At 42.6% G+C, this 23,439-nt stretch overlaps 1 protein-coding gene across 1 annotated transcript in view; it reads right to left on the bottom strand.

Annotated features, from left to right (window-relative positions):
- LOC139924225 (chloride channel protein 1-like) overlaps window positions 1–23,439 on the bottom strand; it is a 47,363-nt gene that overhangs the window by 8,048 nt on the left and 15,876 nt on the right. Inside the window, exons 9-21 of the mRNA XM_078290192.1 lie at window positions 23,075–23,200; window positions 22,339–22,423; window positions 21,513–21,614; window positions 20,975–21,059; window positions 17,665–17,820; window positions 11,813–11,882; window positions 10,583–10,693; window positions 8,317–8,530; window positions 7,669–7,802; window positions 7,403–7,494; window positions 5,490–5,582; window positions 4,247–4,334; window positions 764–846 (exon numbers count right to left, since the gene is read on the bottom strand). Of these exons, the coding sequence (XP_078146318.1) occupies window positions 764–846; window positions 4,247–4,334; window positions 5,490–5,582; window positions 7,403–7,494; window positions 7,669–7,802; window positions 8,317–8,530; window positions 10,583–10,693; window positions 11,813–11,882; window positions 17,665–17,820; window positions 20,975–21,059; window positions 21,513–21,614; window positions 22,339–22,423; window positions 23,075–23,200 (1,439 nt within the window). The remainder of the gene's footprint in view (window positions 1–763; window positions 847–4,246; window positions 4,335–5,489; window positions 5,583–7,402; window positions 7,495–7,668; window positions 7,803–8,316; window positions 8,531–10,582; window positions 10,694–11,812; window positions 11,883–17,664; window positions 17,821–20,974; window positions 21,060–21,512; window positions 21,615–22,338; window positions 22,424–23,074; window positions 23,201–23,439) is intronic.

Below are 23,439 nucleotides of genomic sequence, written 5' to 3'. Positions count from 1 at the left end.
TTTCCCACCCAGTGTCCATTTCAAATCCAAGGCTGTAGAATTTAGGCTCGCTGCCGAAACAACAATCCCCACGCGGGAATAGGATGGAGTCCAAAACTGAATAGAGAATCAGACCGGTAATACACGAGCCTCGGCAGCGGGCAGGAACAGAAATCAAATTCTAATCTTGCAAGCTTACAAGCATATGCTTATTTCCAGTGTGGTTTTCATACCGCTCGTATAAACAGATAACATGAATAGCCTTCCCTACGTGCCAGGCTCACCGCCAGGCCGAGTAACGACTCTACCTCCAGTATCTGGCTCCCCAATTTCCATATGAGAGAGTGCCGAGAGAAAGACACTCGACTTCGGGGAGTTTCTCTGAGGACGACGCGGCAGTTGTGTATTCATGTGCCTCTGTCAATCAGATGAATGCATATCTGCCTGAATAGAAAGCAGACGGCATAATGAAAAATTCATCCCGCGCAAAATAATGGATAAATATTTATATCCCATGCTTGCCAATGTGAGGATATGGTTTTGGGACGGCTTCGCCAAACGATGGGGGCTATTTACATTTCTATGGTTCATTACACCGGGGAAATTTGCTTGGCTACTGAGCGCGCTCCTGGCGTCACTGGATGGTTAGGTGAGACTGGAGAGAGGGCACAGGGATTAAAATACACAGACATGGAGAAATACGCAAAGATGTAAGCAAGGACGGCAACATATGTGCGTGTACACATATATGCACAGACATGTAGACTGACGCACACACACACACCTGTGATTGCCCCTCTGCCTGGCTGTCCTTAGAAGTGAAGAGACTCCTGAGTGTTTTCCTCACGGACTGTAGAGGACCCTTGTCTGAGAGAGAGAGAGAGAGAGAGAGAGAGAGGCAGTGGGTGAAGGACAATAAATTATACAAATGCAGCTTTTGAAAGACTTAAGTTTTTTTCTCGAAAGTCTCTAACTGCAAATGGAGGTTTTCAGACTGCGACAACCTAAACTGACCTCATGCTGTTGTTGCCTGGATACCTTTTCATTGGGAAACAGTTTGGTATTGTATGTGATAGGCTACTGAGGAGTTTACAGAGCCACAATAGATACACACAGGCCATCTGGAGCTTGCAGGGTACAGCTAACACGCCGCAGTCTGTCTTTATGCCTGTTGGGGCTGCAAAGGTATTTATTCTTAGTATATTAGAGTCTGTTGGGAGCAGAGAGACGGCCAAACATGTTAAAGTAGACATGGTTAACAGTACGGACGGGACGATCTGCTTATCTCACGATATGATTCGATGTGTGATATGTGGTTCACGATACGATAAAACCACGATACGATGTAATAAATAAAAGTTCAATGACAACAAAGTCTGACAAATCAGACAGTCAAATCTTTCTAGTAAAGAAACTAGCTTGCTAGAATGTAAACAACAATTGTGCAAAAAAAGTGCAAATAATATATTAATTTGGATGGAGAGCTTGTGAAACTGTGATGGTCAAAAGTCTAATTTTTGATTACTACAGCAGAATAACATGGAGCTAATTCATTCATTCACCATTCATTTTTATGCCCCATGATACGTACTGTCATATTTTTGTATTGCGGTATATTGAATTTCGATGAATCGTCCAATCCCTAGTTAATAGTGTGAAAGGCTGACAAAAATACAAAATAGATGGTTCGCTAAATAACAGGCTAAAAATACATGGTTTGGATTTGCTGGGTACAGCTAACTTGGTTCAAAGTTAAAAAAAAAAGCCATATTCCCATAGCTCCAAAGCAGAATTCTTTACTGCCTTACAACATAGAAAACGTTTCAACACTGTCTTCATCAGAGTATCAAGCGAGGTGTCCCTGTCGACTCCTTTAAACACAAGACAGGCACCAATAATCACTAGAACAGGTGTTAGTACTCATATGGTCTAATTAGTAGAGAGTACTAGATATAGAAATAGAGCACAAAGAGATACCATCCGCTTCAGAGATACATCCACGCTTTCTGCTGTTAGCACTACAAAGTGCATTCATTCTTAGCATTTTAGAGTGTGTTGAGACTAGAGACAGCCAAACAGGTTATAGTCAACATGGCTTCCACTGTGACAGGCTGACAAAAATACAAAATAGATGGTTCAGGCTAAAAATATGTGACTCTAAGTGGGGGAATGAATGTGTACCGCACTGGCATGTTTATTTTTTATGTTTTTAGCTTACCCTCCTGTCTCTGTGTATCGATGCTGTGCTTTCGCTGCTGTTGTGCTATAGACCAGTGACTCACAACCTTTTTCATATATATATCATATTTCATATCAAGGACCCCTAATTTAGTCCACATTAGAGCCACGGACCCCCATTTGATGAGATTTTGTCTCTCGGACCCAAATCTGAGAATATTTTTATTGTCAGATATGATTTTGTCCAGAATCTCATGACTGTCTGTATTGTAGGCAGAGAGATAACAGAGAAACTATGATCAAAATAATCATTCTTCTACATTCTCTAATTCTCTACCTTCTTGTAAATTAAATATTGGTGAAGTTTAACAATTCATCAATTTACTGGGGACCCCCTGGAACCCCCATGAAGGACCCCTGGTGGTCCTCGGATCCCACGTTGAGAACCACTGCTATAGAGTGCGTCACATCATATCCGTCCTCAACGTTACATCCATTCTTAAGTTTTGACCTGTCATACTCAGCCTCAAAGACTTTCTAAGCGCCAACCTCCGGGAACTATTGTACCAAAATACATGCGAGAAGCTGGTTAGCTGCGGCGTATAGACCATCTGGGCCGTGACTCAAAGCTTAGTCAGAACAGTTGACATATTTTTCTGAGGGGGGGGGGGGGACACAGGAATATTGATTCCTGCAGACATGTTTGTGCTTACCAGGGAGACGCAGTAATAGGATTTTTTCTTCGCTCTGACATCCCCGTAAGGCCCTCGCTCCCCGGCCTCGCCTTCATGTCACGCAACTCCACAAGTGTAATGGAGTTAAATCAGACAGACTGAGGTCAAACAGTGGAGCTGAATTCGCTTTTGAAGCTTTTGTCTAGCTTGCTTAGGTATGAGTCACTGTAAAACCAAACAAATCCACGTCTTTATCCATCCATCTATAGATTATCATCCACCCATCTGCCCACACATCTATCCATATGTTCATCCACCCAATCTATCTGTTTATTCTTCCATCCACCTGCCTGTGTATCCATTAGGCTTGGGTCAGACAGTTTATCTGGTTCATTAGCCTACTTTGAGTAAGAATTAAATAATCAAAAGAAAGCAATTGAAAGTGAAACTGGTATACCTTTCTATGAATGATAGCTTTCTTTCTTTCTTATCTAATTGGTCCTGATGTGGCAAAGCCAACTCATCTGGTGCTTCAAGCAGCTTAAAACAAATCCTGCCAATTATTTGACCAGGGTCCGTTTAAATTATAGCATTTACTTTTGATTAGGAATTCAAGGGAGGTTTAATCAGATCCTGTGTATCGGTAAAAAGAAAATACCACCAAAGCACAGAACTCAAAGGAATAGAAAAGGCAGACGTTCAGGTTATCACAAGTTCAGCTCGAATTCAACTCCAAGGGAAAACGTTTTAACTCAGCCAGAGTATAATAATAATTGATGACATGCTTCAGTATCACCGAAGTATAGCAGAAAAACTTCAACTGCTCTTGAATTATGGAATAACTTTAAAATTTCCAGGAGCCTGGAGAGAGTTCAGCTATGGAGAGCGGGGAGGGTTTTGAGATTTTGACTTAAGACAATTCCTAAGATCAAATATTGGCCATATAGATCTGCAGGTAAAGTGGGTTTTTGCTACATCATACCTAAACCTGCCACAAGAAACACCATAAAAACCAGTTTAATTGACCAGTCCAGTATTTATATGTTACGACCTGTACCACAGTCGATATTTATATTTTCCAAGGGATTCTGATGAAACATGTAGGAAGAGTTTTGATATTTGAAGAAAAGTGAAACCTACAATCTTACCAAATGACTGAAACTGAATTGAAATAATGCATGGTACCTTCTAAAAAATAATAGGTAACTTAAGTCCTGCGTTGACAAAATGATCACACTTTGACAGACTGGACCCTCTATATTTAAGAGATATTGAATGATTAACTTCATCTTATGATCCCCCACCCCAGAATGGAGATATGTGTGTGTTTGTGAAAGTACTCTTCATATTATACAACGTAACCTAATAACATCCCCAGTGAGTGAGGTGAGGAGTCTGCAGTCCTCCTAGCTCACCAGGAACAGTAGCGGTGTGGTTCGCGGACGGCTCCTGTGGTTTAGCAGAAGGCAGCGGGCCGTTCCTCTCCTCCTGCACCGGGACGCCCTGCAGAAGACAAACAAAAAAGTCTTACTCCAACATGAGAAACCCACTGTCTGAAAGTGACAGCTACTTTTATAAAATGACTGACAGCAGAAAGCTAAAACAAAAGACTTTCCTGAGTGAGATGACACCCGTTCTCCCATACTGACTGCTGGCATTAAGTTAAGTTAAACACATTATGGGTTAGTATTCAAGTTAGGCGTCATTTTGCTTATAAAATCACATTTGCTCATAAAAAAGTTCATTTTTTGAGGAGTGATTTGTTTTGATGAATTTCAGGTAGCAATATTTTTCCAAAATGGATATACAGCGTGGAATTAAATCCTTCAAATGATGGTACTTTTAGAAAAGAGAAGGTGACTTAAAGCTGCAACACACAACTTATTTATTTTTTTTTACCTTGAAATAACAATAAATAAGAGGGATATATTATACATGTTCATCCTGTGTCTGTCTGCCTGTGGCCTTTGAATGATGTTGGGGATATTTTAGGACGTAAACCATTTCCTGTGGGTGTGGCCAGTGCTGAGCTGGTTGTGGCTATCAAGGTGAGGCTAGCAGCCACAGAGCAGAAAGTCACAGCAACAACAACAGTGGAGGAAAGCAGGAAGAGCGAAGCTAAACGCACGGCAGACACGACCCGTTCATACAACCCGTCTGCTTCCTCAGCGCCTGGGGAGGCTTTACAGATGCAGGTTACCTAGATGACAGCTCATCAAGATGACTGACAGGTGTTGGGGTGGGAACTTGACCAACTATGGGGGAGGAGGGCGGGGCTAACAAAACACTCCCTGCTTCAAGGAGGAAAGCTGCATATTGTAGCTTTAAGTCTTTAGTTGACAATATGATAATATGAGATATGTTTTGCAGACACTGAATGTTGAACTTCAGCTTTTTTCCCCCAAAATGGATATATTGTGTTTTGGAATGAAATCCTTCAAGTACAATTCAACAAGACAATCCTGTCTTATTGGAAAGCAGAGTGAAGGATGACACTGAAGGCAGGAGACAGGCAGAAGGCAGAGACAGATGGGATGACATGCGATAAGGGTTGTTAATCAGACTCGGACCGTATTATCCGCTGAGGCCACTCCAAAGGAAAAAACAACTTTGATATTTGGTGGTTTGAATATAAATGTGACACATTCAGAGACACACCTTCTCTCCCTCCTCCTCTTCCTCCTCATCGACGAAGGCGAAGGACTCCCAGCTGTGTTTGGCACACTGGTTCTGCTCCTGTAGGCTCTGGCCCTGCACCCACATCCAGAGAAATACCAATGCCAAGTGTGATATCTAAAATTTCATACTGCTATGATACCTACGATAGCATGGAAAACAAGAGAAACCATCACAGTGTCACAGAACGACAACTGTAACAAGAGGTGTCACCACGCTCAACTGGGACAGCTTTCTGGAGAATTTAGCAGCGGAGTTTTGATGTCTTTTTTGGCTTTGTAAGTGAAATAGTTCCACATTTTGCTCCTGGCACCAGTTTTGTCAGCCAGTTCAGATGGATTGGGATCCAGTTCAAGACATAATGGCCGGTCTGACGCTGCTGAATTTTTTGAGCTGTCTGATTCCGACTGCAGCTCTGTCTAGTCCATTCCTCATTTTTCTTCTTTTTAAGTCGCAATGAAATGAAAAATTACTTTTACACCTTGTTTTTTTTCTTGTGTTGTTATATCAAAAGCCCATCACTTTTACTTCCTGGAAAACGGCATCTCATTACAGTAATAGCGACCTCATGCTGCACCAGGAGACGTCAATAAAAACTCAAAACCCATAAAACCATCACAGATTTTTGAACAATCCCGCCCCTCCCATCAAATAAAACTGCCTTTCTCTCCCTAACTGATCTCCCATTGGTTTACACTTTTGAATGATCCCTCCCTGTGTTGTGTCCCAACATGTCTCAATTATGTTTCAACAGGAAATACATCCAACTAAGGAAGCAAGATGATCTCAAAATGCCGTTTCATTGGGACTTTAACTATTCCGATCTGCATGTTTACGCCCTCTGGTGGTGGACTGAATTTCAGCGTGCAGAACACATTTGGTGAAAATATTGACTATTTACCAAATTCCATATTGACTTCAGAAAACATTTATTAAATGTTTAAACATTCATCATTCTTAAACAGCATGGTCAAAACATCAATACTGATCAATACTTATAAAGTTTGATGACTCATTATATCCTGAGGAAAGCCAACATTTATTTAGGAAAATTATTATTTCATTTCTGATGGATTTTTCTAAAAGTCCCTGTGGCTTGCATTTTTTTTTTTTTCTCTCTTGCATCAGAGTCTGTCTCTCCAGGGAAACAGGTGATATAAATGAAGGGAAAAACAGCTGCAGCTAAAAACAAGAGGCACTTGAGCTGCCTAATGTCCCGCCATAATCACCATGATAAATTAAACATGATCAGTTATACTAAGGAGGTCTTTAATTAAGCTAACATTAATTAGAAAATAATTCTATGTCAACATACTTGTCTTCATGTAACAGATGGGCAGGACTAATAGGAAATCTGTATCTTAAAGCGTTAAGAACTTAGAATAGTTTCAAGAAAATTTGTTTTTCCTCATTAATATGCATATTTATGCAGCGATGTGCTCCAAAATCTAATCAGATCATCGACCCTATACGGGGAACCTGTGGTGTAACTATGAAGTTTCTGTCATGTGTTGTTCTTGAGTTATTGTATTAGAAATCAATTCAGTTCATCTTTAAGTAAATCTGGCAGAAAATTCAAGCAGATAAAACTTTTTTGACTGTGTGGCCCTTCCTCTTCTGCTCCTGAATATTCATTTTAAGTCCAAGGAGAGCCCAAGCAGTCGAAACATTTATTTATTTTTAAGCCAAATTATATCTGTGTGGGCAAATAGTGAGAAGGAGCATCTCGTATCAAAACGGTCATAGGTTTGATCCCCGGAACAGCCAATGTGTATCAGCAGCCTGTCGCTCTGGATGAGAGTTAAGTACCTAAGTCAGCTAAACGCCTAAGATGTAAATTAAGATAAATTAAACTCAGGAGTAGCTTTCTAAAAAGTGTCCCTGAGTGTCCTCACCTGCATCAGGATCCGCCTCTCTGGTGATAGCCACCAATCACAGAGAGCCAGCAGCTCCACCCTGTCGATGCTGCCCAATAGGATCATAGAATCTGGAACCAGGAGGGAAAATCACTTGGACCATCGCACACAGTTTGAGGCTTATTTTCATACTCTTTCATACCAACTGAATGTCACCTGAAGTTGGGGAAATCTGGATTCTAGACTGGACTATTATAAACTTATTATTATAGACTATTATAAATAAGTAAGTGTAAGTCTTTTACCTTTTGAGTCGACCAGTGGGATTGTGTTGAGGGAGGTGGAGTCCAGCAGGTGTTTGACTTCTCTGTAGGTGGAGTGAGAGGAGATAAACTTCACCTTCCTCACCATGATGTCCTCCACAAAGATGCTGTACTGGCTGTGGGAAGGACACACACACACACACACACACACAGAGGGCTGAAACCACTTTCAAACACAACTGTATGTTTACCAGATTCACTAAGAATGTGTCGAGATAGCAATTTTTTAGGAGTTGCTTGAGTTAAGAGAACAGAGTTTTCATCTTAATCACCAAGAAGTTTATGCAAATCAAGTTGTGAAACAAACACACCCTCGAAAAGAGCACTGCACAAGCAAATAGCTTCCTTCATCATCAACTGCGAGTGGAAATTGCGTTCTTCAGCTTTCAAGACCCAGACTGGCACCTTTGCGCCCTGAAGCCCCTTTATAATTGGAGTGTTATCTGATCTGATCTCAGACTTTAGGATGGAAAACCCACTGACTTGCTTCTTTATGTCACCTTTCAAAGGATTTTATATGCATTACAATAATTTGGGGGTATTTCCCAAAATTTCCGCTCTGTTCGCCAGCTCCAGAGAGGAGGAAGGAGTTGTTATTCCACCCGATGGAAACATCAGATCAGCACGAACCTGATGTGTCGGAAGCCGAGCTCCGGCAGGTAGGGCAGCTTCTTGACCTGGATGATGGAGTCGTAGAGGGAGGGTTGCAGGCCCTGGGCCACCATGTTGGCCAGGATCACCGCCACCATCATGGGCAGGATGTGGGAGATCTGGCCCGTCAGCTCGAAGCAGATCACCGCTGTGGAAACCGTGTGGGTCACCGCCCCGGTCAGCGCTGCCGCTCCTGTCAGAGACACGGGATGAGATGGAGAGGGAAGGAGGAGAGGGTGGAGGGGGAGGAGGAGAGGATAGAGAAGGAAGGGTGGAAGATGGGGGAACAGAGAGGAGGGAGGGATGGAGAGAGGAACAAGAGTGATGGGGAGGAAAGGAAGAAGGGGAGAAGGAAGGAAAGAGTTGGGAGGAGGATTGGGGAAGGGGAGGTGATTGAGAGAGGGAGGAAGGAGGGAGGGAGAAAAAGAAGTATGAGATAGGGAGAAAGGGAGTTGGGAGGTGAGATGGAGGGAGAGGAGGACAGGAGGGGAGAGGAAGGAGAGGAAAAAGGAGACATGGGGAAAAGGAAAGATCAGGAGATTGGGGAATGGTGGGCAGGAGGACAGGAACAGGGTGAAATAGGAGGAGGATAGGGGTAAGAAGAAGAGGAGGAGGAGGAAGAAGAAGAGGATGGACAAGGGAAGAAGGAGTAAAGAGGGGGAGGTGAAAAGGCAGGAAGAGGGTGTCTCAGATGAAGACGAAACAGGAGATTTGCGAAAGGGTTTTGAAGCGAAACTAGACTGATAAGGAGGCATGTAAAGCAGGAAAGAAAACAAAGGTCAAAGGCAAAATATGCGGGAGAGAGACGATGAAAAGAGAGATAGAGAGATGGGGAGATGGCGTATCGGCCTCCGCAGGTCTGAATGATTGATGGACAGAGCCAACAGAGAGAAAGATGAAAGGATGAATGAAAGGAAGGGCAGATGAGGGAGGAAGCGAAGGAAGGGAAGGAAGAAAGGAGGGATGGAGGGGGTGAGTGGGAGAGAGGAGGGATGGGCTTTGTAGGGCAACATGAGGGGATTGAAGGAAGGCCACGTTTCTGGGTCAACGACCGAGGAGAGGACAGCGGGGGGAACGCATGATGACATTTCACTGTCACAGCAAAGCGACCACATGCTTTGATGGACAGGAGGAGGAGGAGGAGGAGGAGGATGACGAAGAGGGGGAGGGAGATGAGGAAGATCGGGAGGTAGGGAGGACAACTTGACAACCGGTGACAAGTCGAGGGCAGGAGAGGCTGACAGGAAAGGAGGAGGAGATGAGGAGGAGAGGTGAGAGAGGAAAGAAGATGAGAGAAGTGACGAGAAAGAAGGAAGAGGACGACTTGACCACTGGTGACGACTTGAGGGAGCAGGAGGTTGACAGTTGAGGAGGAGCAAGAGGAGGACAGGGAGGAAGAGGAGGGAGATGAGGAAGAAGAGGTAGACAATTTGAGGTCGGAGGAGGGAGAAAGAAACAGAAAGGAGGAGAAGGAGAAGCAGGAGCATCAACGGTAAGAGAAAAGATGATAAGAGGAGGAAGAGGAGTAGGAGGAAGGGCAGAATGCCAGCAGGAGGAAGAAGAGGAAAAGGGGGAGGAAGATGTGGAGATCAATAGATGGGGTATCTGCAGGTTTCAGAAAGTCAAATTCAAGACTTTTTAAGACCTTTTTGATGGTACCTGGAACTGGATTTAAGACCAATTTAACCAAAATAAAGAAACAAAAATCAAAAGCTGGCTATTTCTGATTGAACAAAGCTAATGAAAGTTGTGAAACTATAAATGAGAATTAGAAGAAGGACACTAGGAAATTAAATAGTTAGGGACATGACGTCCAATGTGTTTGTCATATTTTATTCACCCTGTCCCGTATCAATCTAAGAGTGGACATGCATGTGGGCCAAACCTACTGTGATGTACAGTAATGTAATACAACATAAGAAAATAAAACCAAACTTTCCAACTCTGCCTCGACTAAATATCACAATGTAAAAAATCTGCCAATACCACAAATTTTATAGTTGCATTAAAATGAAATGTAATTAAAAATAAACTTGCATAACACGGTGAAAAAATACCTCTAATTACTGCATTTAAGACATTTCAATGCTTTTTAAGGCCTTAAATTTAGATAATTTAAGACTTTTTCTGCCTTTTTGAGAACCCATGGATACCCTGATAGAACAATGTTACACAGAAGGAGGTGGAGGAGCAGGAAGAGGAGGAAGAGGAGGAGGAAGAAGAGCAGGAGGAAAGGGAGACTAACCAATGACTGCGTACCCTCCAGGGATGATGCGGTACAGGATGCCGTCGAACACGATCCCATGAGGAAACAGGGTGGCCATGATCTCCCCCACCAGCCTGCCGAACGCAGCGCCTGCATGAGGAGAAGACAAAAGTTCCATTCCAAATTGATATAATAAAAACAAATTACCTTAAAGGTGCTACATGTAGCATTTTAACATCAATAAATCATTACTGCATTAATTTTGAGACACTAGTTTAATTACAGTAAAAAAGAAGAGACCATCAGCGGTCAGCCTGTCAGCCTCTATCAGCCTCTACTCTCATCCTCCATAGTTTCTCCACCTGGTGGATCTGGAGGGAAATCTGCTGGATCGCTTTACGGCACAAAACAGGAAGAGGTTCTGTTCTTCCAGAGCAAACGGAGCTAAAGCTGAAAGAGTTTCTGGCAGCAGATGGTGGAAGGAGGGAAAGGAAGATGGAGAAATCACTTCCGACATGTTGATCCAATATTTGAAAAATAATGGTAATTATGTAATTGGTTCAACAGCACAAAGTATTCAGAAAGTGAATAAAAATCTGGTGCAAAAGATCGCATCATTACAAAACCACAGGAAAAAAACAAAAACAAAATCACAATATGACCCAACATATTCTTTGAAGTTGTTTACTGTTGGTGATGATGAATACTTTAAAAACAAGCGTTGGTAAAGGTCATGCTCCAAAGCACATCCCACAACAAAAACAAGAGATGAATTGGAATTTACATGAAATAAACACCAATTCTTAAAATGTTGATTCTGTATAATAATAAATTGATATGCAATATGAATGTTAATGAAATAAGAAACTGAACCTTAAAAATATAAAGTCCAGCTTGTGAGACTGTGGGAAAATCTACACTGAAGAGTAGCCAGCGCAATTAATCATGCATAATCCTTTGATTTCAGTTTCCACAATAGCTAATCAAAGAATATTGGTATTTCTGCATTACTGAAACATTTTGGTAACATTTAAAACACCTGGTATGTTTGAAAATAGTCAAAATATTGATAATAAGATGCAAAAAATACAGTAAAATTATTTTGTCCTCCAAATAATCAAGATAAATAATTGTGAATAATAACCATGATCACTTTATCTATAGCAAAGTAGTCAAGGTTATCATTTTAGCCACATTCATGCAGCCCTAACTGTTTACCATTCATGCATATGAAAAAGATTATGTTGCCAGGGAAGTGTTTGTGCTCACCCAGTATGAAGACGGGCATGAAGGCCCCAGAGGGAATGGGCATGGTGGTGGCCACTGCAGACATCCAGAACTGCAGAAGAGATGTGAAACAGCATTTAGACCAGGTGACACTAAAACTCTGCATGGAAACCAACAAAAAATCGAATAATCTTAAGTGGGCTGGTAGCTTGACGGCAGCGTGGCCCTCTGCCTTAACAAAGGTGGGGGAAACACTGATGGTCACCATCAAAAAGTAACTCAGCAAGCGGCAGCAATCACATAGGACGCTTATTTTAATGACTTTTTTCTATTATTTTAAATGGTTAGGTCGCAGCAGGCATGAGTCTCGTCCAAACTATGTGCGTCATGTTTTGGACACGGCACATTTTGGGGCACAGCGCTGGGCTCCAAGTTGAACATGTCTCAACTTCAGCCACAGCATGCATTATGTCAATGTCACCATCCTAAGATTCACAAGCTGAAGAACTGGTCAAACTGCTCCGCTGTCAGGTCAAAATAGAGAAACAGCTCTATCTAGGCGGAGCTCTAGACTCCAGGCTCCTCAACCTCTTCTTCAAGAGCAAGCAATAATTTTCTCTTGTCCGTTTTTATTTTCAACGTTATTCCGTTTGTTGCTACAGGTTACCTACCTAATGCTAATTAGATAGCTTGCAAGTTGTCGTGTTGCATAGCAACCAGATTGATGTGAAGTCCTGATGTCCTTTGAGCTCCCACTCTCTGTTACCAGCGACGCTCCCAGCTGCGCTTTGCGTTTGAGCAACAGAAACAAATCTCCTATCTGATCACGACCTAATGGGTTACAGAAGTGAGTGGGCTTGTCAGTGGTTTGAATCTGGAAAATCGGGGGGTAGGGGGTGATTGGGTAACTTTCTCCTCTCTGTCAAAAAAATCCCACCTAGGTGCCTTTGAGCAAGGCAGCTAATCTAGCTGTACCAAGCTGTACCAAGCTGTAGAAATAGTCTGATTGTGCTGGGCAGCGCAGGTGAGTGTGTCACTGCATGAATGTGAAGCAGGGTGTTGGTGAAAAACACCATACGTGCTCAGCATTTACTTGGGTAAATGAAAGCTAAAAAAAACCCTCTTCAAATGTCTCTTAGGAGAGTGTTTGTCACCAAACAATTTGTGTATCAATGCAAATCTAACTTCAAAATAGCATACGTAATAATATGCTTTGTTCTTGGCTGCAGAGAGCTCATCAGTGATAATGACTACCTTTACAATAGCTCTGTATATTTGGTGTGTGTGTGTGAGTGTGTGTGTGTGTGTGTGTGTGTGTGTGTGTGTTTCACCAGCATCCCCGCATAGGCGCCACATGCTGGGGTTTCTCATTTTGATTTGAAGGGATTCGTGAGGAACACTAGATTACCATTTTAAAACAGAGCAGATTACCATTCTACACATCATTTGTCATCATCATTTGAGCAACTAATTACTATAGTACCAGATGAAGACTCATTAGCATGTCTCTCACAGGGTGGCTGCTATCCTGGTGACAGAGAGGACTGCATTCACCGTGCCCTCTCTCTTTAATCCTGAAAGTCGCACACCAGCATGCAGAAACACACACACAACACACAAACACACACAGTGGCAATCAACACAAACACACACACACTCTCTTTCCCCACTCTGACAAATCCTGAGACAGATGGGAATAGAAATATTGAGACACAGAGAGTTAGTTTGAGGGAGAATATCTTCATCTGAGAGAAAATAACACAGAGACGGAGTGAAATAGAGAGAGAAGAGTCAAAGAGAAAGAGAGTGTGTGTTTCTATGTGTTGAGAGAGACAGACGTAGGCAGAGACAGACAGAACAACACTCATACAGTAGGGATGAAGTATATGTGTGTATGTATCAGTCTGGACTGATGCTCATATTCAGCTATTTCTTCATGTGTTCTTAACTGGTATGAACACCAGAGAAGAAGAGACAGACAAGTCCATCATGCTGAGATAAAGTTACAGGGACTGGAGTCAGATTTGTTTTGACTCTCTAACCTGCAGGATGACAGGTGACCAAAACTCTGTCCAATAAACAAGCTACTTGTGAGTCATGTGACTTTTGTTTACAAGCCCTGGTTCACTTGTAATTGGGCAGTGTGACTCTAAACTGACCAAATACAAAAGTTGTACAAAGTAAGCTTTTCCACTATAGTTCACACCAAAGAAAATGAACTGTAGGTGAGATCACACCCTGAGGAAAGTAATGTCTTTGCCCAGCGCTAATCAATTCTTGAAAAAAGCCATTCCATTTTTCTTGTAGATGTGGCTTTTTGAAGTCTATTTGTTCGCTTCAACCCAGCTGAACACCCAGCTGGAAATGAACCTAACTTGCACTTTATTTTTTTGCCACATTTCAAAAGTTTGGGTAAAATTTGCTTGACAGCTTTTTTTTACCTAGTTTGCTTTGCTACAGAGACACAGAACGTCTGATTATGTGTATGAGAGAGAGAGCGAGAGAGAGCGAGAGAGAGAGAGAGAGAGAGAAACAGTCAGAGAGGCAGATGCACAGTGTGTGTTTGAGTGTGTATATGAGAGAGAGAGAAAGCCTGACAGCAGCAGAAAGAGACAGAGAAGCAGAGAAAGAGAATCAGTGGCAGACACAGTGAGTGTGTGTGTGTGTGTGTGTGTGTGTGTGTGTGTGTGTGTGTGTGTGTGTGTGTGTGTGTGTGTGTGTTGTGAGAGGAGTTTTTGCCAGGCAGCTCCTCTGTGAGTTTTGGTTAAATTAAGTTTTCACCACAGGGAGTCTCTCACAGCGAAGAGTCAACCGCTCTGTTCTCTGTGAGAAACACTGTGACTCAACCTGCAATGTGTGACAGGGGAGTGACAGCCTTTTTAATTTCATCTTCTATATTTTCTTTTAAAGATTATTTCTATGGTGTTTCTGCTTTACTTGACATTAGACAGTGGAGAGAGAGGCAAATGAGAAAGTCAACAAGCTGTCAATGGAAGGGAAGAAAATCTTGAAATTTAAGACTAGCGTTTTGAAATAAATCCATAACAGCAGTCAATTGATAGCGGCTTAGCCTTTCTGGTGTTAAGTCACCAGTTTGAATCCCCATACTGACTGGGATAAACAATGCAAGGGAACATTTGGAGCACTTTCCCCTCCTTCCCTCCACTTAACCCCCAACTGCTAAAGTGGTTGCACTGGGCAGAAACACCATGCTGAGGGCCATTTTACCACACCTGACTTCATCTTGGTGAGTATTTTACTATGGCTGCACCCTGACAAAATTACAGTAACCGTGTTTGTCTGGTACAACAACATCTCCAGGGGCTCCGTTTTGTGAATCAATGGCACACGATGCAAAGCGAAGGCACATGGCGCGGGTGCACAGGGCGTGGCGACTGATTTCTGGTCATTTCGTGGCCAGCAGCTCGCAGCACACCTGCGTCGGAAACGGGGGCGGGATTAGGAGGAATATATTATCAGTAGGTGTGGTAGGGGCCTCCGTCAGTCATGACCAATCAAATCACCTGTTTTCCTTCTCTTTAAATTCAGTACGCTCTGACAATTTGGTGATGGAGAGAACAGTCTGGAGCGGATCCGCCACAAAAGTTTCTCCCAAGAGGAAACCGATGTCCTTGTGTGGGAGGAGCAGAATCACCATGAGCGAATTTACAGCAGCTTAAATAAGCCGCCGAGTACAACAAAAACTTAGACTGAATGTTCTCTCACGTATTTACAAGTAATCCACTTTCCCAATGCCAACTTCTACACTGTTCCCTGCTTGAGTCCTGGAGAAACGGCAGACATTCAGCAGACAGGAGGCACCGACAGCTCGGCATTGTTTTTCCACAGAGTGAAGCAGCCGGCAGACTGTGGGCGGGGAGGCAGCCAGCACTCTGAGTGTTTAGAGACGAGACTTTGTCTGTCTGCGCTTTCCAGACATGCAACACTTGGCATTACACACTTGAACTCAGAAGCTGTGGTCGCAACATTTCTATATGAAGAAATATACAGGCGGTGGAAAAAGTAACAGAAACACCTAACAATATATGAATATTAAGTAGCTAATAAGGAGGAGAACAGCTTTAGTCCTCCACGGAGACAGACTTGTTTGTATTAAAGCTGTTACTGCATCCACCTCTTCAAGTCCACCCTTGCTATAGTGGTTATACATACTTTTCTCAATGGGTCAACACTGTAAAAAAAGGATGAATGAGGTTGCTCAACAGCCCTTGAGCTACAAAAAATACTCGTCTCCAAAGAGAGTGTTTGAGTTGCTGTGTTGACCATCTCTCGCTAAATCACTATTTAATTTTGAGAGGTGATAAGAATGTCAAGTACCCAAATATGAATATCAAGCACCCAATAAGGAGCAGGACCATGCTTTGCCTGCACAGCAGCTTCAGTCATCCAAATCCTGAACTGTGTTTGGTGGGATACTGGACCTTTCTTCAAGAAGGAAAGCCTCTGAATTTTTGAGGGATGAAAAAGTTCAATGATGTGTAGATCTGCTGATAGTGGAGGCCATGGATGGAGTTTGACTTGATCCTGCTGTTCATGAAACCACTATTGAGTTTGATTAGCAGTGTGTATGGTGGAATTATTATCTTGGAATGTGGGAACATCGTGAAGGAGCAGAGTTTTCCTAGGGTGCACCTGGTCCTGTAAAATGGCCTCATAGTTCTCATATTGCCCGTACCAGTACAGCTCCATCACCAAGTTTATTAGTTCGCAACAGACATTGAGGGCAGAAGTCATCCTTTGGCTTTCTCCAAATATAAACCTGTCTGGAAGGATGAAAAAGTGTGAAAGAGACTCATCAGACCATTTAACTTTTTTCCATTGCTCAGGGCTTCAGGTTTTGTGCTCCTTACACCAGGTAATGCATCTTTATGTCGGTTATGTATCTATCCCTGTCGGTGAGCCTCGACTTGGAACCACTGGTAGTCTTTGTAGATGCAGTTTTTCAGTGTTTGGAATCTGTTGTCATGATTTCCAAAACTGTTTTCCTTGCTACATAATAATAATTCTGCATTTTGTGTGACCGATGCTCCGGTAATTTGGGCACCGACTATTACTACCCTTTATGTAACCCCGTTATTTGCCTCATGCTGCTTTAAAAACTCACATATAACAGTTAAAGTCCTTTTTCACGTGGTGTTTCTGTTATTTTGTCCATCTCTGTACATACAGAGTTTTTTCTTATGACTTGACAGTTTCATCAACTTTCTGCTGATTCACACTCAACCTACGGGATTTGCGTGCCTATCTCTGCTCTTAAAAAATTCATGTAAACGAGAGAGAAGAAAACAAGTATGGTAATTGTCTGGAGGGTGTGTGTGTGTGCGTGTGTGTGTGTGTGTGTGTGTATGTGTGCGACTGCGTTAAAGAAAACATAAGAACTCTAGAGCCACTGGCAGCCTGCCAGTGCTGTTGACCTTGGACAGGAAGAAGAGGAGGACAACAAAGATACACACACACACACACACACGGACAGATGTACACACCCACACACACAGATGCCCCTGTCACTGACACACACACTGGTGACCTGCCACAAATGTTCGTAATGAAGAAGAGGAGGGTGATGACGAAGGTGCTGACGTCAGGTGGAGCCAGGCAAACACACTCACACACACACACAAAACACACCCACACAAACACACACTCTCCAGCCACACAAGCATACACAGTCACACACACACTTGCACACAAACATGAATGCGGAACACACTCTCTCTCTGTCTCTCTCTCTGTCTCACACACACACACACACACACACACAGATTCACACATATAGACACACACACCTGACTCACACATAAACACTTATCCAATCCAAACACACACACACACACACACACACACATACACACACACTGAGAGCAGCCACGGACCTTCATGAAGAAGAAGAGCAGCAGGATGATGAAGACGCTGACGTCGGGGTGCAGCCAGGCGGCGGAGCGGCCCAGACCGACCGGAGGAGGGGAACCCTGGATCTTAGTCCAGGTGAAGTTATCAAACAGAGAGTTGATGCACTCTCTGGGCATCAGCTGGAGGGGGGGGGGAGAGTGAGAGGGATGAAGGAGAGAGAGAGGAAGAGAGAGAAGAGGGAAGGAGGGTGAGGGAGGAAGGGAGGAGAAAGATAGGGATGGTGAGAGGAAGCGTGGAGGGAGGGAGGAATGTGGCGAGTAAGGGAGCAAGGGAGCGGGAGAGAGTTAGAGGAAAGGTGGAGAGGTAAGGACAGTGAGTGGAGGAGGGAGAGAGAGAAGAGGGAGAGGGAAGAAGTGGGAGGAAGAGAAGAGGAGAGAGAGGGATGGTGAGAGGAGGTGTGGAGGGACAAAGAGGGAGTGTAAAAGTGGGAGGGAGAGGGAGCGGGAGGGAGCAAGGGAGGAAAAGAGAGACGGGGAGAAGGAGGAGGAGGGGTGGTAGAAGGAGATTTTGACATAGGGAAGAAGGAGGAGACAGAGGAAGGAAGGGAAGGTGAGGAGGGAGCAAGGGAGAGAGAGAGAGGGAGTAAGGGGGAGAAAAGAGAGAGAGAGAGGAAAGAAAGAGAGACAGTGAGACAGACAGACAGGAATGGAAAAGAGAGAGAAAGAAAGACAAGAAGGTGTAAACAGACAGGAAATCATTCAGAAAGCTGACGGCAGACTGACACGGCGGCCATGTTTAATGACTCATTCCCTTTACATGAGTCATGAATGACTAATTCATTTCAACTCATTCTGCTCCACATTTACATAGACGCCTCCGAATCCCTGTCTCTTCATCTGCATACCGCCGCTGCCGGGGAAAAATCAACACCGATGTCGTTTTGATTTTCTGTTTCTTTTTCCCTACTTGAGCTGATAGAGAAGAAGAGAAGACACTGAAATCCATCGGTTCAGTATCAGCGCCATGGGGAGGATCCGGCGTGTGAAAGGAGGCTGCGGGCCTCGGCCGAGTCAGATGTATAACACGCTTTTCCCGTGGCTTTTTTGAAGTCGTGGGTTCACGTCTGGTTCACAACCCATGTAGCGTTTAATCTGCTCTCGCTGTGCTGCTTCTCCTGTCATTCTTCGCTGTGCTGTCAAGTTGGATTTGAAGGGTTTCATTTCCAAAAACGCTACACATCCTTTTTTTGGGGAAAAATGACAAAAAATCATTACCTGACGCTCATCATTCAGTATCTCTAAAATACAGAGGATCCGGTCTGTTTTTATTTAGTCAATCAAGGATTTAAGTGACCTACTATCTTTTAAAAAGTGCCATAATTAGTTTTAATTTTGTTCTATCAATAATTTTTGTAAGAAGAGTATGTATCATGATTTTCAAGTAGTGAGTATCTTATTTTGGAATGAAACTGGAGTTTTATGTGTCGAGTGAGTTTCATGACCCTTGGGCCTTTGAAACCAGTTCAAAAACCAATTACAGAATTTTATATTTAATACTTTGCAGTCAATGAGAAAGAAAGCATTCAGTTTTTCTTTCCTGGAAAGTGTACTTTTTGCAGATATGTGGGGTTTTTTTTTACCCGACGACGGCGATAAATGACTCTCAGCTTCACACACAAAGGCTTCTTTAGCAATTAAACAAATTTAGAAAATGCTGTTCTGCCGTGTTAAAATGAAGCTTGTGAGTTTGTTAAGAGAGGTGCTAGACGTTTTACATTAAGGGCAAGAAGGGGATTTCACACGTATTCAGGTGCTGCTGGATAACACACACACACACACACACACAAGCGTGCACTTACACTGAGGGTGAAAAAAAAAACAAATTCAGGTGTTGCTGGCTGACATACGCACACACACATGCACACAGACACACACATATGTACATATATATAGCATACGCACACACCTGGTTCACACTGGTCTATTTTGAGCGTCTGTGAAACACATGATTAACTCTTGGCTCTGGGTGGCTGAGCTGAAAGCATTGTTGATATATGGCTGTCTGAGCATCGGCCTTGAAGCTTTCACCTCTATTCTCCCCTTCTGCAGCGGGCTCTATCACACATTTATTTCCATTTATGGAGAAATATGGGCGTACTGACTGCACATTAAGAGTACTGCACATTAACATGCAGGTAGCGTTCGTAATATTCAAGTGTGCGGTTTAAGAGTGAGTTCATGTAAATGCTGGATCCCATTTACAAAAGCTCATAAACCCCAATTATTAGAAACATTACGGTGTCCCACTTCATCTAACCTGCTGTCCCACTTTGCCAAACGATGAGTGAAATTTGGCTTCGGGCAAACTGCACACAAATGGATGTGTCGTGTCTCCTGTCAGTATAACAGCATGGATTCTTCCTGTACTTCTTACACACTTGTGACACTGATGTTCCTCAAAAGTATACTTAGTTTATGGCTATAATTTATGTAGATATGAAATATATACCCTAATCACAACCTTTGGCCTATAAAACTGCACTAGACAACTTTGCACGCTGTCAGCTCCAAATGTCAGTGAGGAAATTTTAACTTTCATACCCAAAAATTGTCATGTGATGTCAGTAAACATCCCACAGCTCGCTCATGTTTACCAACCCAGCCGGTGTGTGATGCTTCATACCAAAGGAAACCAAAGAGACGAGAGAGGAAAAGATCTAATGTTGGTTAGGAGCGCTCACTTGCTGCTGTTTAGGAGGCACTGTATTTGTCACTTGGAATACAGAGAATCTACAGGGCCTCAATTAGTTTGGATGGGACGCTCTTCTCTGTTGCAGCCCCACTTTGATTTAGGCTGATTAAACGGGTGTATTTTTCCATAAAAATCTTGCCTAGTGTATCTTTAAATCACAAAAAGTTGTTACTACTGTTTGCCTTTCTATTTGCTGTTAGCTTTTGCTCATAAGCTCAGTTTTACCCTTGATCGTAGTAAAGAAAGCCTTGTTGAGTATTATGGCTATAGCATATCTGTTTATACGAGAGACAGCAGAGAGGCCTAGTGGTTAGATAGACCGTTCTGAAACCCCAAAGTTCACAGGTTCAATCCCCGCAAACAGCCAGTGTGTTTCCATCAGAAGCCATCTGTGTTGAGGAGGCGTCCTTGAGCAAGACACCGAACCCCAACCTGCTCCGTCATTCTGTCAAGCCGCTCTGGATAAGAGCGACAGCTAAATGCCACAAGACTCTTAGAAAGGTTAAACGTATGCAACTATTCAGGATACTGGCTCAGATCTCGGTATAATGAAGAAAACAATGACAAGATTTGAACTCTGACCTCTCCTGCCATGAACTGTCCGAACCCGGGTGGGAAGGTCAAGGTGGCGATAACCAGTGTTACCACAGCAGGGAAGATCAGCCGGCTGGGGAGGGAAAACAGTCATCAGGAAATAACACAAACATACCTTAATTACAAGGACAGGAACAAAAAGAGTAGGTAAGAAATGATGTAAAAACTCCTACTAAACTCTCATCAACCACACTTAGAGGACTGAGACTCGCATTTTCAGGTGTCTTGGTGTGTTTATTTGGTGCCACCTAAGTTTGAATGGCTTTGTTCTCACCTGCCTAAATGAAACAAACTAAAGGAGGAAATGAACCGCTCTGAACATGCTTGTTGTGAACGCACCCTAAGTTATCCCAGTGCCTGGAACATAACTTCTCATTGTGGGTCCTACTTAGGACTAATGAGAAAAGAATTGTCCCATAATTGATCATTCTGTAGGGACAGCTGTTTAGAGTTTCCAGACACACGCACACACACACACACACACACACACACACACACACATATATACACACAGACACACACTCACTGCTTGGTAAGGAAGCGGGTCATGGCGTTGGGTCGTCTCATGAACAGCACCACCTGCCTGTTGAGGTAGACGAAGAAAGCCCCCAGGAACCCGCAGGAGATCCTGCACAGTAAAACAAACGCCACATTAGTCAAGTTAAGTCATTTATATATTTATAAGACCTTTTTTACCAGCACAGGTTTATCACAATGTGCTTTAAAAAGTGATAAAGGACATACTGTACATTCTGATAAAAAAACAAACATTCAAGGTGCGTCACTCTCGTTTTGGGACAAAAATGTTACTTGATATTTATTGCTAAATATTTTAAAAATCTAGATCATTATATCTTCTGAACCATTACTAATTTGTAAGTAAATGTCTTACAATAGCTAATTACTTCATTAATATATAATTGGTAACACTGTCATGCAAGGAATCAATATAAGCATGGATGTTCTATTTTTCACATGAATATCTGTTTTTGGAATGAAACTCTTAATATCATAAATAGTGATAGATATGAATTTTAGGGCTGAGCTTGTGTTACATTTCTGCACTACATTACCACAGATGGCAGCCACCTGTATGTCCTATTCTTTCCTACCCAGAGGTAAATAGTGAAGTAAACTGGATTTTCCATCTCTCAAATGCTACATTTCCATAAAGTTTAATTGATTAACCTCCAAAGACTCTCTGTTCATAGTGAAATGCTTGGACACACACACTACGAAACTGCGTACACGTACACACAAATTCATACACAGACAGACATGACAGATATGTACACACTAACACATAAAACACCGGCAGGTTATGTCCGTATCTCAGTTTCCCTGATCCTCACCCTATGATGGCGAACGCCGGCAGCTCCTGCAGGTCGAAGGGGAAATCCATGCGAAACTTCGTCCTGAACAGAGCAGTGATGGTTACTGGAAGATGAAGAAAAGACTGTTTTTAGACTAAGTACTACGCAGTATTGTAGTGTCCTGCAGTATTTTGCAACTTCCTTGTGTTGCAAGAACATGGGAAGGCTTTGCTGAAATGAAATGGATTGTGTGGTTTTGTTTTAATCTTCTTACAACACGCAATAGTGACCTGAGTCAGGTTTTAAAACATCCCGGTGTTGCAGCAGGACACCATCTAGTGGAACATGTACTGCAGGCCTACTTTCATTCAGTCAGTGTCACTAAACATACAGCAGTGTGTTGAGTGGTGGTTTTCTAGAGGAAGAGCGCCCTCTAGCTCATATTTGATGCAGAGAAACTGACATAATATTGTACAGTATGTTACTAATTTACACAGTAATTGTAATGTCAGTGTCTGTTGTAGTGTCAATTTACAGTAATAATAGTACTTTCACTAATACTAAAACTATTTATAATACTAACACTACTACTACACTTAATACTACTACTACCACTAATAATAATAATAAGTGGAAGATGAGGAAGAGGTAGTTTGTTTCTGTGTTGTGAAACAGCATTTCTAAATGCTATTTGTTTATATGCAATGCCATGACAGTCATCTTTGGGAATAATATTAAATGAAATCATGATCATCACTTCTCCTCCCATCCATACCTGCGTCTTTGTTGAAGACAGACAGCACTCTGAATATGAAGGCGCTGAATGTAGCAGCAAAGTAGCCTCTCCAGTAGTTTCTCACAGCAAAGTATGTAGACGTCACCTCTATGCTGAAGAGCACACCTGGTAGAGAACGACAGAGAAGAAAAAGGCAGAAGAAGAACTGAACTAATAAAACAGGAAGGGATTAAAAAAGGCAATCACACAATAACAACCAATATACAAACTCATCAATATACCAAATAAAGGTCAAACAGCAATTGGAAATAATTCTTTGTTTTTATCTCAGACGTACATGTAAGTCCCATTATACAAGTATGGACCAATGAGCAGTTTGGTATTTCAAGGTTAATTTAGGATAC

Source organism: Centroberyx gerrardi, chromosome 19 (assembly GCF_048128805.1).
Source record: "Centroberyx gerrardi isolate f3 chromosome 19, fCenGer3.hap1.cur.20231027, whole genome shotgun sequence".
NCBI lineage: Eukaryota > Metazoa > Chordata > Actinopteri > Beryciformes > Berycidae > Centroberyx > Centroberyx gerrardi.
The sequence above is the reverse complement of the archived record's forward strand: the minus strand, read 5'-3'. Positions and strand labels throughout refer to the sequence as shown.